The sequence below is a fragment of the Plectropomus leopardus genome, chromosome 1, assembly GCF_026936395.1.
Source record: "Plectropomus leopardus strain MGB_pleo_1.0 chromosome 1, ASM2693639v1, whole genome shotgun sequence".
Taxonomy (NCBI): domain Eukaryota; kingdom Metazoa; phylum Chordata; class Actinopteri; order Perciformes; family Serranidae; genus Plectropomus; species Plectropomus leopardus.
The window spans coordinates 10,169,040-10,187,558 of NC_142176.1; the positions used below are offsets into that span (position 1 = coordinate 10,169,040).

The window sequence follows — 18,519 nt, forward strand, 5'->3', positions numbered from 1 at the left end:
GCCTTTGAGGCCAAAGCCTCCCTCATATAATGGTCTACTAAAGAAAGGGGAGCTTTGTTCAGGGTGCAACACAAGCAGGTTCCTCTTTAATGACTTCATGTGCATGCCAATCACTTACGCCACACAATAACCATCATGTGGCCACAACACTTTTTTAGGACACGGCGGTCATGTGAGCGTGCAGCACGTGACTCCTGATCTCGCCCCAAAACACACGCTGTGACTGGGTTCAGCAGGTAACACCTCAAGGGCTGACGATCGGGATCATTCCTATTTTCAGACTGCGTGTGAGACTCCGTCCCCACAGGGGCTTGCAGGAGCTGATGTGGATGTTCAGAGACAGCACAGAGAGGATAGTTACTTCAGTTATAAAGGGAAAAAAGCATGTTTGAAGAGCCCATTTTTCAAAAACTGAACTTACGTTTATATCGAACAACAAAATGATTTTGGGGATACAGGATCTGGTGACTGTTTATCCTTCTTCCCAAGGCTCCAATTTTACAGAAACTGCAACTATGAAACAGCTGTGATATATTGTAAAAATCCCTATTTAAAGGTAAAACTCTGATTTTTTTTAAAGTGGGAGTCTGACATTGAAGCTCAGCAATGAACTGCTGTGGATGGGGGCTGGCAACAAAACACATTTTAGCCACCTTAAAAAAGTTCCCAATAAAAAAATCAATATCACTTTAAGTGTAGGTTATATGAAAAATATTTTCACTGATTTAGCTTCCCGTCAGACAACCCCTTCCAACGGAAAAGCTGCCACCAGACTACATGGAGAAAAACAGTGATTTAACATCCCTTAAGACAAGAGCTGCTTGTCTACCGCTGCCTCAAACAGTTAGTTTGTTTGTGTTTTCGTGTGACATTGGTGAATCTGAACTAACTCTTTTAAATGCTTAAGTCACACAATAACAAAAACAAAGTAACAGTTCAAGACAGCGGGAGCCCAGCAGCTCCTGTGTTTAGCGATGTTAAATCAATGTTTTTCTCAGTGGAGTTTGGCTGTGAAGAAAGTGATTTAACCGCTTCATTTTTATGTTGGAAATCAATGTCAAACTTTAAACTACAGCAGCGAAAATACTCTCAAAACAGTGTATACTGAAACTTTTTCAGTGGTACTGTATTTAAGTGGCTACAATATGTTTTGTTGCTGGACCCCTATGCATAGTAATACATTGCTTAGCTTCTGGATCTGACTTCCAGCCTTATTCTCCAAACTGGGGGTGTGCCGACTAACATCTACTGTATGTAATACACTGACTATAGGTAAGTAACTATCCCTTTAAAGCACAGTAACTGTTACTTGTTATAAGGGTCACAGTGTAGTGAACTTTTAACAGGAAAATAAGCTAAACAGCAAAATAAATACTTTCCTTTATCCCCCTGCTCAGTTAGAAATGTCTTATAAAATAATGCTTTTAAAATAGTCATTTAAATATAAATATTTCAGCAAAAAATCCAAACATTATGATAAACTCCCCCACACTAATAAGTTAAAGTTGATATGACGATTATTCATAGAACAAATTCACCGCTGTGGTCGCCAAGCAGTGATAACTCTACCTCTCTCTAAATTTTGTAGCTGCTGTACAATATCTGCAGAGCTATTTTATAAAACCACAGACATATTTCACTCAGGAGAATGAGAGGTTATATATAAATACAGAGTTGTTCTACTGCTGATAAATATCTCATGACAGGAGGGTTTAAAGCTGCAGAGTGATGGGTTGCTCTTATGCCTTAGCTAGTCTGCATCTAAAATGTGCTGCAGTGCATTTCTGACAAACACAGGGGAGGTGTCTTCGTCTTCAGAGATGATCACGGACATGTAACTGAAACAATCTATGCCAACCTATATGTACAGAAAGGTTGAAAACTTGTGTTTTGAAACACAGAAAAGCAAAATATTTCACTGAGGAATCTCACAAAATCTTAGTCATATTTGCATTGTGACCGACATCTTTACTGGTGACTAATTAACAGGAAGTTCAATCGATGGCCACGGTTTCAATGTGACAGACGTATGAATTTATGTGAACTTGAGTTGAACTCATGATACAGTGAGGCCACACCTCAGGTCTGACCAGAGACGGACATCATGTACAAGGTTACGAAACCTGAAATTGTTTCCAGGAGAAGAGCACAGACCTAAGGTCTTAGTGTGCATGATTAAGGGGGATATATTGGCAGAAATGTAATATAATAAGCATGTTTTCTTTAATGTATAATCACAAGAAAATGAGAGTTAGTGTTTTTGTTGCCTTAGAATCAGCTGTTTTTTTCTACATAGGGAGCTTCGAGGGTGAGGAGCTCCTCGACCTCTTTGTTTTCCCAATTTATCGACATTTTCAGCCGCTTTTCTTCTTCTTTGAGTTAGCTACTAACTGCTATCAGCTACTTTTAAAATCTCAAACAGTGAGTCACACACATAACAGGTTGTCCAAACACACCTGTGCCACCCATGATCACGTCGTGCTGGACCTCATTTCGGCGCCGTTACTAACTCCATTCCTGGCTCAAAGGCGAGACAATGCTGTCCCCCCATTACTCGATCGTACCTTACATACAGCACAGCGAGGCGGCGTAACGGCTGTGTGTAAGGCGCTACTAGACGGGGCCATTCATGTTTTGACATCCGCCACCACAGCAAGCAAAAACTCTGCGACAAGCCGAAACGAAAAACAGATTTTCTCACATGACTCTTCTTCATTTAGTGTTTTGTCTTTTAATCATTTGTTCAGGAGAGGAAGAGACCTCTGCGTAAAATCAGGCTCCCCGTAAAAAGCTCCTGAACAATGAACACTGAAGAATTTCTAACCGGGAGATCACGCTTGGCACATGGGGGAAGGTTCAGCTGGTTGCTATCTGCAATCTTCACTGCTAGATGCCACTGAATCCTACTCACTGCTCCTTAAATCCCAGATTGTGTATCTTTAAAAATGAAAACTTTGCATTAAGCGATGTATTTTCCAAGTAAAGGTTTGTGCACCATCAATAGATTAGTCTTAAAAGGTTATACTCTTTCTTTTAAGTTCAAGCAAGTATTTAAAAGTAGAATTAGAAAGGCAGATTGTTTCATTAAGGCCGCAAAATCTCCTACAGAATACCTTAAAAACTGAGCGTTGAACCTTTCAGGTCACAGTTCCAGGCTCTCAGGTGGTGTCGGTGATATCGCCCCGCACAGACAGAGGCCGGTGTGATGCAAACTGAGGCCAGTCTTTTAGAAATAGCAGACAGAGGGGGCCTGCGGGGTGTCAGATGTCGACTGGGACCAGTTGCTGGAGTCTCGGCCTGCGCCGCCTCTCATGCTCACAGCAGCTGTGTCTTCTCAGACCTCACATTCCTGCAGGACAGACCCACTTTACTCTCATCACCTGTGCTGATCTGAGGGCAGGAAAAGCATTCAGTGGGAACTGTACTGCTACTTGAATTTAAGTTATATCTCTTTGGTAGATATAAAAAGGATACAGGGATCTAAAGCAGCAATTACAAACAGTTTTACTGAATGAAAAGACAAAAACTTGACTAAAGTAAGGCACCATATGAGGTTTGTTTGTTTTGATATATATGAAATGGGGAAGGTTGGGAGTCCTCCCTAAGGAAATACTGAGTATAAAACACCTAATCTTCTGCATTCTAGGAAATTTATATGCAAGATTTTTTTTTTTCCTTTTTTGCATCTATTTAAGGTGAAAATGTTTAATTCTTGTCAACACAGAAGTCTCTGCTGCTTCCATGTAATTACTGTGGGGGCCAAATAGTAACTGATAAATGGAGCTGCACTTGTACAGCACCTTTCTAGTCTTACAACCACTTATAGAGCTTTTTACACGACGAGTCACATTCACTCATTCACACACACTGATGGCCAAAGCCACCATCTGAGGTGCCGCCTGCTACTCAGTTTTCACCGATGGAAATTCGTTAGGAGCAATTTTGGGGTTCAGTATATTGCCTAAGGATACCTCCACATGCAGACAGGAGGAGTCGGGATCAAACTACAGGTCATCCGATTGTTGGATGATGGCTCTACCTGAGGGAGTCGTGTCCCTTGTGTCCCACTCAAAATTGATGCCTATTGTCACCTTATAAGTATAAAGTTTTGTCAAAATTGGAATACATATTCTTTTTCTGTGAGTGAGTCTGTGAGTCTGTGAGTTATATGCATTTTTAGACTTTTTATCTAGAAAACAAACTTTGAAGATCAATATCTCCAAAACAGCTAAAAACACAGACAGAACCTTTTTTCTCACGTGGTTCTGTGTCTAAATCTAATAGCGATGTTAGTATATAATTTTCACACAGAAAAAGAGATGGAAGATGATCAGGGTGGTTCACAGATACTGACCACGTATTGCAACGTCCCGGTTCGAGCCCAGCTGAGGACCTTTGCGGCATGCTACTGCCCTCATTTTCCTGCCATCACTCTACTGACAACTCTATGATAAAAAGGCATAAAGTGCTCCAAGCAGAAAAGACAATGTACTGTACTATAAACTCAACACCGAGCAGCACAGACACAATGAAGGACAAAGCCTCCAAAAGCCTCCAAAAGGACTTAAAAAAGTGACCAAATACAAAATATTTTAAACGTGCAATAAAGGCATCATGCACAGAATGATATCTGGTGTCGTGAGTTTGCAGTCGTGAAGCGCCTTGAGTCGACTCTCTGTCCACTGAGACGAACACCCATGATTCAGCAGCTTCCTTACCCCATTAGACCTCCCTGTACAATTACAGCTGCTTTGCAGTCTTTACTGCCTGCGCTGCATTATAAGCTGTACTGTCTGACCTCCACTAAATAATACATGTAAACATTTACCCCACCCTGCTGCAGCCAAACACTCAAAACAACACACAAGTTGATCTTTCCAAGCTCATGAATACAAAATACGAGTTGGTTATTTGAAATATCTGGCTTGTATGGTTGTGAAATGTGCTGTTCTCTAAGGTTTCCTTGTACTTGTGCTGTATGTTTGCATTAATGCATTTTTGTCTGCCTTGTTTGTTTGTTTAGATGCATGGCAACATCAACCTGCAGATGTACCACAGATGAAAATGAGTCTTTTAGCTAAATGTGACACATTCACATCGTATTGATTCTGACTAATGGGTAATCTTTAATAAGTAAAATCAATAAAATAAACCAAAATTCCTCATTTTTACAGGGTTCCACATTTCATTAACACAATTAGGTGGCTTCAGGTGTAGATCAATTACTCTGTAGACATGACACTGAGCTGCAAATTAAACTTTTCACGACCTTCTACACACACACACACACACACACACACACACACACACACAAACAGACACACACCTCTGTTTGTGACTATTCATTCAACAAAAGCACCGACTGAGCCCATACACCTTAAACGCATGAACAACAATCTTGCAAATGCTTGGAGATTAACAGAATAAGTTTCCTGAGTCACTGGTTGCTTGAAGCCTCAGAGCCCCTCTCCCCACAGCGGGGCAGCCCATACACACACACACACACACACACACATACGCACACATACACACACCAGTGTCCAACTACTAAACATCACACTCTTACCTCCAGACGTGAACGCTGAAGTCAGTTGTGAGTGGGTATCAAGTTTTCCGTCTGCTCTCGGGATGGCTTGCAGAGCCACACACACTTGTAGCCACACAGAAAGCCTAAGTCTCTATTTAATTCCCAGCATTCCCACTGAATTAATTTGTTTTCCTCTCTCTGTCTCTCTGCCGCCGCTCGCCTCCGAACAACTCCTCGAAATTCAACTCCGCGCTGAATTCTTGCGCATTTTTTTATTTATCCGTGCGTGTTCGCCGTGGTGAGTGTAATTAAATAACGCAGTCTCTCGCAGCTCGGTGACGGTCGCTGAAAACTCCACTTTGCCTGCTAATCAGTGCAGCCGCTTTGGTTACGCGCGGCGGTGCGCGTTCACGCTGGCTCCTGGGCGGGGAGAAAATAGAGAGACAAGCCCCCAGCACCGGAGCAGAGGCCGGGCCGGGTTTGACCTAGTGGTCGCGCGAGGTATTACAACTTCCGCGTGCATTACTTTCATAACGCCCAAATGTGCGCATCCGTGCCCCAAATTCATTTTTTCACATACACATTAAATGGAGAAGGAGTGTCTGACTCGGATAATGATGTTTATGCTTCCACATAAATACGTCTACCTCATCATGTACAAGGTCAAGGAGGTTTCATTCAAAAGTAAACTATTGCATACATAGATATTAATAAAATATATCTTATCATGAGCTTCTCTTTTTGTTATATTTATCCAGAAACTGTTTTACAGTCATTTTGGCAAATTGTTCTCAAACTGAAAAAAAAAACTGACAATAACCTCTCAGATTTTTCATTGATTTTTTTATTGGCCTATTATTTATTTTTATTTTATATTATTTATTTGTTTACTTGGTTGTTTATTTACTTATTACAATAAAACAACACAAGCAGTAGAAAAAGAGTACCTAGTACCATTTAGTACCATTCACAGAAAACAACGGAAAAAAAGTGAGCTACTGGCCATAACTTAAAAAACAACTTTATTTGGGGAAAATGTGATGTTTGATGTCTTCTAAATTGCAAGAAAAAAACATTTATATGTAATAAGAAAGTTGGTAAAAAAAAAAAATACAGAAATGTAGCCCAAATGTAGGGGGGGTTGTTGTCTTCCTGGGAAATGCTGAGCAATATGTGAAACTACTTTCTAATTAGAAAAACAAAAAGGCTATTATCTGTATGTTTTATTCTATCAAGAACAACAATGACATGGCACCACAATAAGGGGCCTTCGGAATAAGAAGGTAATTAGCCTAAAACTAATAGTATGCCTACTAAATTTTATATGGATCAATTATAGATTATTCTCAATTGTGATTATTTTTTCTTTCGTCTTCTCCTTATTATTATTATTATTAATATAATAGTATAATGACAATGATAATAATAATATACTTTAATGGCTGTTTGCATGTACATGCATGCATGCATTTCTTAAATTATTTTCTCTGTTGATGGGAAGTTTTTTGTGTATATCATGTTAATGATGGGTTGTTGAAGAAATTCAGTATGATTGTTAAAAGGCTATTTTTGTCTAGTGTTGTATGCCTCTGGCGCGCAAGCTCAATGGACCTAAAACGGAGGAGATTTTCTGCGTATGCGCTATGGATATATAAAGAACACTCACCACACGCGCCCGCTTCAATACATCCATGATTCTAATAGGAATGAACGGGGGCGCCATCTTTGAACGCCATATCCAGTCTTCTACCGTGAGTGGGGCGAAGGAACCGGAAGTAGGCACAAAATAAGACGGCAGCGGTTTACACCATGACACCACGCTTTTTAAAATGATAACAAACCAAATATGAGCGAGTACTTTGTTTTTGTTAAATATTGTCATGACGGGACCTGCGTTTATCTTCACATAGGCGGCTATCCTTCTGGTTTTATAACTGTTAAAGGTAAGCACCGATAACTTTTAAATCTTTGCAGGTACTGTCACAGATTGTTAGCCTTTCAATTCAAAGTACTGCGCAGTTATCCTGTCGCAAAAACGTTCAACGGTTAACGGCAGTAACTGCAATGAGGGACAAGACTGCAGTTTTCGTGGTACTTTTTATTTGAGTGTGTCTTTTACAGGTATGGACATTAAATATGCGTCATGTATTTTAATATTACACTCCACAACTAATATTGGAGAGGCTAAAACGACTGTTTAGCTGAGTTCTTTAGCTTCGCGTGATGGGGAAAGTGGTGGTTAGCTAACTAGCTCATGCTAACGTTTTCTCAGAGAGCTGTCCGTTGACAAACACGGTGAACTAAACGCATTGCAGTAATGTGATGCTCCGCAGTGGCATCACCGGACACCGGCAGCCCGTGGTTTATACCGTAACGTTTCATAAAACGCTGTTGTATATATCTGTAAATAACAGCGTCATTTCCTAACACGGTTGCCAGTAACGTCTTTCAGAGAGTAACGTTAGCGGTCCTAACGAACCAAGATGGCATCATAACGGCATCAGTCTGTGTTAGCTCCGATAAAGTTTAACGTTTTTATTTTAATGGTAACATTTCAACTTTGGCACAGCCTCATCCCTATGTAACTTTTTCTGCAGAGAACCTTCAAGTGAAGGTCAGTATTTGGGTTTATATCATGTCCAGGATGATTTTTGTGGCACATGACAGTGAAAGTGTGATTTTGAAACTGCAATTTAATTCAGAAAAACAGACCAAGATCACTGCCTAATACTCTACAACTACATGACACTGAGTCACTAACTCAAAACAGATTATTCCCCTCAAGGGAACACATTAGGTTCCCCCTCTTTCTTATTAAATTACTTAAAAAGCATAGATTGAATAATTCATAACTGTTTAAAGCCAAAAGGTGACATCTTTAAATTGCTTGTTTCTTGCAACCAACTGTCATTTAGTTTGAAGAAGAAGAAAAGTGGCCAACTCTTAAATTTAAGAAGCGTGAGTTAAAGGTCCGGTGTGTAAGATCTCTGGGGATATATTGGCAGAAATGCAATATAATATAAAAAAGTATGTTTTCTTTAGTGTGTAATCACCTGATTCCTTAATATTTATATCTAATAGGAAGAGAGTTCTCATCTATGAAGAGCTATGAATGTATTAAGAGAACTGGATACAGCAGTGAATGTGAGGCCCTATTCATTCTTATGACAGTAACCCAGTGACGCATACAGCCAAAATTGTTCAAGTGCCTTGATGAATTCACCTAGATGATAAGTACTTTTTCCACACTGCACAGCCCATAGAGCATTTGCACCAGAAACTTATGGCAGCTGAACGGCTAAACTCCGTTTTGGTGCTCTGTCAATTTGAATGGGGATAAAATGATTTAATTGTGTGGCAACAGACTGAATAGATCAAATTCTGACAGTGAAACGAGTCATTTCGCATGTGTTGTGGCGCTCAAAAAAAAAAAGTATCCACTCAAGTGCTCTATGGCTCAGGCGCCCCATTTACAGAGGCTTTATCCTCATCACAGAGACCTCAGGTTTGATTTCGGTCTCTGCCCTTTGCTGCATGTCATCCCCTCTCTGTTACCCTTTTACACTTATACTGTTCAATCAAATAAAAGAAAAAAAGCCCCCAAAAAATCTTTAAAAAAATCACAAACATATCCCTGAAGACATCGCTTTTGTCATGTTAATCAATGGGAAATCATGTGATGGTGTAATATCATTGTTTGGCCATGACAAAAATCTTTCTGCCGAAGTGAAGAACGGACAAACCAAACACTGGCTCTAAATAGGGCCATTCGCATTTTTGCATCGGTCACTGTAGCCCCTCCGCAACGAGAGCATCAAAAAAACACTTTGTTTTAAAAACTTTAAACTGCTTTATTCATTGGGTTTACTGGTTTTAATCACCTGCCCTGTTTGGTTTGAAGAGGGAGACTCCTCTGTTGATAATCTGGCCTCTGGGAAAAAAAAAACCTGAACAGTAACAGTAAAGGAATTATGACCAGGAGAAGTTACAGCTGGTTGCAATCCTCACTGATAGATGCCACTAAATCCCCCGAAATTTTACACAGTGGAGTTTAAGAAATGTTTAGGATTTGCACTCGATTATCAAAGTAGTTGTTGATTCTGGTTAAACATTTCAGGACTGGGGTGCCTGGTGGCTGAGTAAAAACACCCCATATACAGAGGTTGTGTTCTCGCTGCAGGGGGTTCGATCCCCCCCTTCACACTTTACCTGTCCTGTCAAAGAAAGGCAATAAAAGCCCCAAAAAAAATCTTAAAAAGAAAACACCAGGACTAAAATCTTCCTCTGTGTATTTCAGACTGACACTCTGTTGGAGGATGGACCCTGTAGTGCTGAGCTACCAGGACAGCCTGTTGCGGCGCTCTGATGTGTCCTTACTGGAGGGACCTTACTGGCTCAATGACCAAGTCATTGGTTTTGCCTTCGAGTACTTTGCTGCCGAGCGCTTCAGAGTCCTGGGGGACACCATCACCTTCATCAGTCCGGAGGTCACCCAGTTCATCAAGTGTGCTTCCTGCCCTGATGAGTTAGCCCTGTTTCTGGAGCCACTGGATCTCGCCTCTCGACACTGGGTCTTCTTAGCCGTCAACGACAACTCCAACCAGACTGCCGGTGGGTCCCACTGGAGCCTCTTGGTCTACCATCACAACTCCAACCACTTTGCACACTATGACTCTCAAAACGGCAGCAATTCTCTTCACGCACGGCGCATCGCCAGCAAGTTAGAGCCCTTCTTGGGCGCAGGGAGGAAAGCGCTGTTCGTGGAGGAGCCCTGCCCGTCACAGCAGAACAGCTACGACTGCGGCATGTATGTTATCTGTATCGCCGAGGCCTTGTGCGAGAAGGCCAGGGTGGAGGGCTCACCGCGTCTTCCAGTGCAAATCATCACCCCAGCCTACATCACCCAGAAGAGGGCTGAGTGGTGCAGACTGATCCAGAGTCTATCTCAGAATGACCTCTGCTGCTCGCTGTCTTTTCCTTAGCACGTTGATTGCCCGACACTATATGCAGAACAGCTGTCAGCCCCTACATATCTACTGCTGGAGCACCTGAATGCACTCCTTCAATACAGTATTTAACTATATATGACGTTAATTTCTATTACTATCATACTCCACAACAGAAAAAAAGTCAAAAATAAACGCAATGTTACGAATGATTGATGGAACACGTGGTGTCATGTTTATGCCTTGTATCTGCACAGCAACATACAATATGTAAACCTGAACACCAGCATGCCGACAGAGGAGTTTACTCCCATGTACATATGTAGTGAGGATGAAGAATATGTCATGTCAAAGAGGAGGCACGGATGTTTCTTTTCTCCATTGTATGAGTTTGGGGCGAATGTAGAAATGTTTACACAGATTATTGCTCAGGGTCATTTTAAATGAACTAGAATTGACGATAAGAATGTGAATCTTAACTTTGGCTCTTACTTTATGTTACATGTTCATTCTGTTTCTCACAACTACAAACTTTTTGAAAGAAAACTGCTGTATGAGGGTAAGACGTGCAGTGTGTGCTGTTACTGTTTACGGGACAAAGGGCAGAGTCGAGTGGTGGAATGTATGATATGATCTCACTAAAAGTAAGTATCAAACTTAGTGTCTGTTGATCTAATAAATTTTGTTGTCACATTTTTGCTGACAAAATGGTACATTTGCTTTGCTGTTTTTATTTGAGCTCCCACCTGTGTAGAGCCTTATTCGTGTAAAACTGTTGATAGTTTCACTATATTTCCCATCAGCCAAGTTGATTTTAAGTAAAACTGTTGGATAAAATATTTTTCTTTTAAGCTTGAATAAAAATACTTTACAGGTTAATGCAAGAAGGAAGACAAAAAAGTCTGTATCCAATACTTAATTAAACCTTCACTTTTAGTCTGCGAAATAATCAGAACCATAATGACACCTTTTAATATTATAGGTACTACAACTAAATTTTGATCCCTATTTTAACCATTTTTGGGTGCTTTACAGAAGTGGGACCTCATTATTTTTCTACAAGTCCTGAGTAGGTTGTGAGTCTTGGCACACAAGTCACAGGTCACGACAAATAACTCCTGAGTCAAGTCGCAAGTCAAGACTGACAATTCCCAAGTGAAATCCAAACTGCTATACATGTGTTTTTGGTCCTAAATAAGTCAGAACTCTCCATTAAATGTAATGCCATATTAACAACAAAGTAATGTGTTGCATTTTCCAAGCTGTTAATTTCATTTATTAAAACAAGTCTTTCTGTTTTGTTTTGTTTTTTTTAGAAGTTATTGCATCTCCATCTGTAATTTTCAACTTGCACATTTCGCATACTGCAATTAGGCATTTTTTGTTGACCGCTGTTTATTTTTTATACATGAACTAATTTATCTTTGTCATAATTTTCTAATCTCATTAATGTAACATTAGTTTTTTATTGTTCTCTTCAGCCTGACTAGATGCTGTCAGATTCAAACATAGTGGATCGGCTGGGGAATTAAGTGTCGACTTAGCACAGCTACTGACCTGTGACATATTTAAAGAAAAAAACATTTCTTTCTTTGGGCTCGGAAGAAGGTATCAAGTTTTTCAAGTGAATAGGCTCCAAGTCCAAGTGAAGTCATTGGTGTTAAAGACAAAGTGGAGTTTTTCTTGATTTTGAGTCCAAAGTCATCAAATTGTGACTCGAGTCTGAGTCATAGCCAAGTCATGTGACTTGAGTCCACACCTCTGGTGCCTTACTTTTGGGAGTAGAGAGATTTTTTTAAAATTCTCTACTGAGTATTTTAAAATTCATCAGTAGTGAATGATATAAAAACTGCTTAAAAATAAAATCAAAATGAATTTACAGCAAAATTTGACCACACAGAATAAAAATATGTAAACAGAATAATCTAAAAAAAACATCCATAACAAACTTTCAGTACTTCTCCAAGCCACAAACATTTCAGTCAGTGTATAAAATATATTGAAGTATAATATCAATACTGTAAAATATCTTACTGTTGTGGTTTGAAGAAAGAAATGTAATACTTACAAGTATGGAGCAACATGATGGATCACAACTAATAAAGCTGAAACACATGAGGGGAAATGTGTAAAGTTCATTGTGTTGACAAGAAATCCACAAGTTATTGTTCAGACAACTGAAATAGATTTTACTTCTCAAGTTTTAAAAATATTTTTATGTTCATCTATAAAGGCTTTCATTTTTTGAAAAGCACTGAAAATATCCACAGTACATTTCCACATACTATGATTAGAAAGAGATAAACAGTAAAAGCTGTCATCCAGTATTGTTCTTAAAGCACACAGGAAGGCCGAACTATTCTTTATGTACAACCTAGAGTCAGACTCTTTGACATATTTATAAGTGAGCATTACATTATCATCTGGAACAGGAGACAAACATGCAGCCAAGGGAGTACATTTTGCTTCAACATTGGGGGGAGACACGTGTAAAACAAGGAGTTTTGGGTCCTCCTACAGTACATTTTGACAGTAACACATTTCATTTCCTCCCTTCTGGTGAATTTTTTAGCATAAAGTTTTGAACAAAAAAATATGTCACATATGTGTTTCCAAACAGGTGTGTAGGAGAGGGACAGACAAAACACAACTTGCAGAAAAACTCCAACAAACTAAAATTATAAAAAGATAGTTTTACAAATCGCTCCAACTCAAGTGGATCAGTCCTCACGACAACTACAACAGAATCTGTCTTATTTAGACGTCACATCCAACATAGATCCGAACATCTAATTTGGATCACAAAATGTTTTTGTATGTGATATTTTTGTGTGTGAAAGATGTATGGAGTGTGTAGTTGCACCGCTTTTTACATAAGGTTATTGTTCATGAGTGTCGATGCAAACATCGTTATGGTTATAGTTATAGTGCTTGGTGTGGCTAGCCCTTAACTTGCAAAAATAATCATTTAATTGCAACATTGCAGTAAGCAGACCTTTTGCCTAATGAAGGTCGAATTAATGAGAGGTTGCAATAAAACCAATAAAGTGACAGTTTTTCTGCAAGCATTACATTTTGCCTCATTTGCATCAATTTATGGTGGAAAATGCCCTTTAACTTCAAAATAAAAGCATGGGGCTACTTTCATGTTTTTATTGGCGCTCGCAGCAAAGTAACACTATGAACAAAGACGTCTGACAGGAATTTCGTGATCTCAGGAAGAAGGTCATTGTCTCATGTTGTATAATGTAACTGCCAACCTAGAAAGCAAAAGCTAGTGCTGTGAACAGTGAAGATTAATCACACTTCACAACTTAATTACAATTTGTTGAATATTTGATACAATTCAGAGATTCAAAAATCTAAAGGCTAATATTAAAAAGTATCAGTTTGTTTTTTTGTTTTTTTTTATCTGAATTCAAACAGTATAATCAGGACGACTCATCAGAAACTCTATTGCAGGAAAAAAAACAGTAAACAGAAAGCGCTCCTGATCTGGCTGACTGCCCTGCTCTGCTCTTAAATTGACGCTGCTTGGACTATTTTCACCCTCTGTTCTCCTTCATCTTGCATCTTGTGCACATCTACGTCCCACGGGCGTATTTCACCCGGAGTAACCAGTCAGACAAGTCATCAGGGTTTACTATTGTCCTAATAAAATGCCACAAAGCCGGGCATTCACCACCCAGGCAGCACACTGCATTAGTGAGACAAAGAGCCCGGGGAAAGGCACATTCATTTAGACAGATCTGCTTCTAAATGGTCAATTTACCAAGTCCGCTCCTCAAGTGCTTACAAGAAAACACAACTTGTGTCTCTCTCTCTGTTGTCATCTCAGGTCTTGGTACTCTAATGTACAGTACAGCAGGGCACTAAGGGTTTGGTGTCCTAATTTGAGGGAATGTTACAATGGTGCACTTTGTTATGTGTTGGAAAACCTAAATTGAGATGGATAAACTTAAATCCTGCAAAATCCTGTACCCTGCTCTTTGCTCTTTTGGCAAATGATACACAGCTTTCTGTGGCATAAAAGAAAGCTTCTTAGTATCAGGTGCTATTGTTCTGCTGTAAATCAACAGTAGGCTTACTGATAATCGCTGTTGTAATTAGAAATTAGGCCACGCTTCACCTTTAGGACCTGATTTAAGTCTCTTGTGTGCTTTACGGTGCACCTGCAGTGGTGCAGTAGAAGCACATGCCGAAAACACAGACCTACATCACGGCAAAATACTCCATCTTATAATGTTTTGGATCTGCTTCAAGATTTAATGGGTTCATCTTTGACCCATGCTACATCCCTCCAACAAGTGTCATTAAAACTGGGCCAGTAGTTTTCGTAATCCTGTTGACAAACAGACAAGCAAACAAACTGAACTAAAAACATATTCTGGTGAAAAAGGCTGAAGACAGCGGTTGGCCGATTAAGTGATTAACTGGTAGCATTTGTGAAATTGTAAAAACAGTTTTAATCAATTACTCAAGAGCTATACTTTAGTGCAATTTTGAGGTTCTTGTTCTTTTCTTGAGTATTCTCTTTCTGTTTTTCTCTATATTTCTGCTCGACTACATTTCAGAGAGAAATAATGTACTTCTTGTTCCACTACATTTATCTGACATCTTTAGTTACTATAAAAATTAAGATTTTAGCACACAAACATATGGAGGGCTTATAAAAAAGGTTTTATTGTAATTGTAAATTAAACTACAGTTTATACAGTTGAAATGATTAGTGGGTTAATTTAAAAAAAAACTGCACTTTTAATAGTTTAATTACATTTTAGATTACAGTTGCATGCTTTCACTTAGGTAACATTTTCATTACAAGACTTTTACTTGCAACAGATTATTTTTTATACAGTGTAGTACCAGTACTTCGTTTTAATTTAATTTAATTTTTTGAATACTTTTTCAACCAATGCCAATTCGATGATATTGATTACAAATCAGAAAAACTATAAGATCCACAACGTTTGACAAAAGGTACCGTAAAATGGATGAAAGTGTTCTTACATGATTTGAAAGGAACATGTTTAAATACTCAAACACTTAATTGTCAACATTTACTAATGGATATATGCCCCGAGAGACTAAAACGTGTGCTACCACAATTTTGAGCTCTAGCTGCATTAAAAACACAGACATAGCTGAAACTATTTAAGTATGCATTTGGTTAAAATTTTAGACCAGACATATACCTTCTTTTACAGACATAAACAAACACAGAACTCCATTAGTGAACTCACTCACCGCTGTTTTTCATCCGTGTTGTGTGTAATTGATTTCAGGAGCAGCAGCCAAGGTTTCCCCTCCAGGATCTCCAGGTGGTTCATATTTACTCGTTAGATAGAAGCCTTCAGGCCTGGAGCAGGTACATATACATTCACAAATGCACGCGCACACACACACACACACACACACACACACACACACACACACACACACACACACACACACACACACACACACAAACACACAAACAAACATTTCCATAACATGAGCTGAAACTGTCTCTAACCTCTGACATAAACAGGAAAATCTGTTTGAATGTTGGTTGTACATTACATCATGTCCTGTTACAACACATCTGCAGCCAACTACAACAACTTGGAACGATTTTAGCTTAATTTACAGCAGCATGCGTGAGAATCAGTTTAATTAAAACAAGCAACATCCTATCGAGAGGCCCAAACCGACACAGTTACATCCTGGATGGCACTGTTTCCAGGTGTGCAACTGCACGGTAACACGTCTTTCTCAAGGGGGTGGAAGTAGGTCATGTCCATATCGCAACATCACATCAGAAATGAAAAGAGAAGGCAATAATTAAATGCTCCACTGCATGTGCAATGTGATTCCCGCGAGATAAGGCTTCACCATTGTGCTCTGTGTTAACAAACTGCACCAGTGAAATGCAGAAGTGCCAGCCAGGCTTGTCCATCTCCTCGGATCAGGTGGTGAACTGCAGTTGCTATGTAGGTCAGTGACTGAACGAGCAATAGTGCAGAAAACAATTGGGAAATCATACATTTGAAATTAAACAGAGACAGAGCAGAGATAAAGAAGCTCTAGGCTCCAGCTTCAATATGTAAAATATTACACTAATCTTAAAATCTGATGTGAAACAGCAGAACAAGACCATTAAAACATATTTAAGTGTAGTCTAAGTAATGCTTTATCACCCTCTATTGGCAACCAGGGAACTGGAGTGATATCTGCTCTAAAGCACTCTGAAAAATTGGCTAAATACTAATATAAATAATCCCGTAATTCCCATTTTGATAATAGCACAGGGAAAATAAATAGTTGAGAAAGCAGTGAATATTAAACCTATTAAACCCTGTGTCATACTTTTAAGCTTGTCATTTTGGGGACTAGACTTCATGGTCAACTTATTTACTCACACATCACTGACAGTATAATTTATGTATTTACATGATAAATAGATCAATTGCTTTCACTAAAACACATTGCAATGCAAAGTCTATGCAGAAGACGTGGGTTGACAGATTTTATTTTTTCAGGGCCGACACTGATACGATTATTGGTAGTTAATGAGACTGATAAGCGATATTTGCAACCAATATGCATTTACAATAAGCCACACCCCTACTCTGCTAATTAAAGTACAATTCCTTACAGTTTTTAAAAACAGCGTATTTAATATTTCTGTGCACTGGGGTCCATCAACAGTGTTGGAATTCCGTAAATTGGGTTTTGTTTGATTTTGCTGTTTTCTAATCATTCATTAGAGGACATTTTTTCAGCCTGGGACACACATGACTGCCTAAAATTCCTGGCTTAGTTCAGCATAAATACTGGGGGCAACAAAACCTGCCTTGAGCTTTATGTGCAAAGGTGTATTTTGATCAGTTATTTGATTTAACAGACCTCCATCGGCTAGTCCAGATGTATCTACATTCTATTCGAGATAAATATAGATGCTTACTCTATGAAAAACAGCTAATATGGGTGTATTTTTTGTCGTCTACACTGAGAACTCGCCAACAAGAAGGCATGGCAATTCTAGGCGGCTACAATGAGTTCAACTGTACAAAAATATCTCAGCTACCTCAAAGTTTCAGTGTAAAACATTTCCTTTATCTCTTGCCAGAAGACCTCAAATGCAGAATGCAAAGCAGCCACATGTTAAACTGTGTTTTGATTAGTGGAGATTTGCAGTAACCACAGACACGCCCGAGCGTTCACAAACACGTTAGATAGCTTTACTATATTTATACATCCACGCGCCCACCATTGACTGAGAGCAGCCAGTTCACACCCATTCTCAGGAGAGCTGTCGAAACGCTTTCCTGGAAGGCTGGACCAAAACAATATATTACATTACATATTTTACATATTATATTTTGCATTTCAGCACAAAATAACTCCAGGGATGACATCAAATACAATATATTAGACATAGTTATAATATATAAGGGAGAATTTATTGTTTAAGGAATGACTCTTCTTTATTGGACCAAATCTCTTGAGTTAGGAATTTGGATTTAAGTCAGCTTGATTCAAGATTTTATGATACTATTCATCATTTCATAGGATGAACTGCAGCTCATTATGTGGAATAAAATAAAAATCAGTTAGGGTCCTCACGGTTGGATAAAAAGCACAAAGATTACCATGGAATTAAATTTAATGTACTTTTTCGTTTTCCTCTTTAATCTCATCTTTTCCTCTGTCTCTGTGTGTTTACATCTGCACTTCATCAGCTATTTGGATTTCTTTACTTTTCCTTCCAGCAACAACTAATTCAACCCAGAAAGTCCACTGCAGAAAGATCTGCGGCCCGTCATCGCAAATCAGCACATGTACACTTCCCATACAACCAGTGGCTTTGGTTACAAATAGCGCAGTATGTTTGAAGATGACACACGAGTAGTGAAACAAAGAAAAAATAGTTTTTGTACTTACGCTTTTTAGTTTGAGCCATTAAAGACAGAACTAGTTGCTCTAATGTGTTTGTTCAGATACTTTAAGTGACAGACATTGTGAAGATGTTTTGTTGGAAATGCACTTTTATGTGTTCCTTCT

General features: G+C 39.1%; 2 protein-coding genes across 13 annotated transcripts in view; one reads left to right on the forward strand and one right to left on the reverse strand.

The window, feature by feature from the left end:
• Positions 1-15,776, reverse strand: part of myo9aa (myosin IXAa) — a 151,854-nt gene extending 136,078 nt beyond the window's left edge. For 10 of the 11 annotated variants that reach the window (XM_042491017.2, XM_042491039.2, XM_042491047.2 and 7 more), the window contains exon 1: positions 5,567-5,933. The gene's annotated coding sequence lies outside the window, so the exon portion shown is untranslated. Of the gene's footprint in view, positions 1-3,113; positions 3,350-5,566; positions 5,934-12,541; positions 12,579-15,720 lie in introns of those variants that run through there. The other variant, XM_088074946.1, reaches the window with a different exon arrangement.
• On the forward strand, positions 7,241-11,772 carry senp8 (SUMO peptidase family member, NEDD8 specific). Of its 2 annotated transcripts, none has more exons than XM_042491363.2 (2): positions 7,241-7,470; positions 9,825-11,772. In XM_042491363.2, the coding sequence occupies exon 2, from the start codon at positions 9,844-9,846 to the stop codon at positions 10,507-10,509; it is 666 nt and encodes a 221-aa protein (XP_042347297.1). In that variant the 5' UTR covers positions 7,241-7,470; positions 9,825-9,843; the 3' UTR covers positions 10,510-11,772. The 2 variants fall into 2 exon arrangements, with proteins under 2 accessions (XP_042347297.1, XP_042347288.1); XM_042491354.2 differs by lacking the exon at positions 7,241-7,470 and adding an exon at positions 7,512-7,648.
• Positions 15,777-18,519: the final 2,743 nt, after the last annotated feature.

Bases quoted from the DNA above. Each gene is read 5' to 3' on its own strand.
- senp8 (XM_042491363.2), top strand. From the start codon at position 9,844: ATGGACCCTGTAGTGCTGAGCTACCAGGACAGCCTGTTGCGGCGCTCT.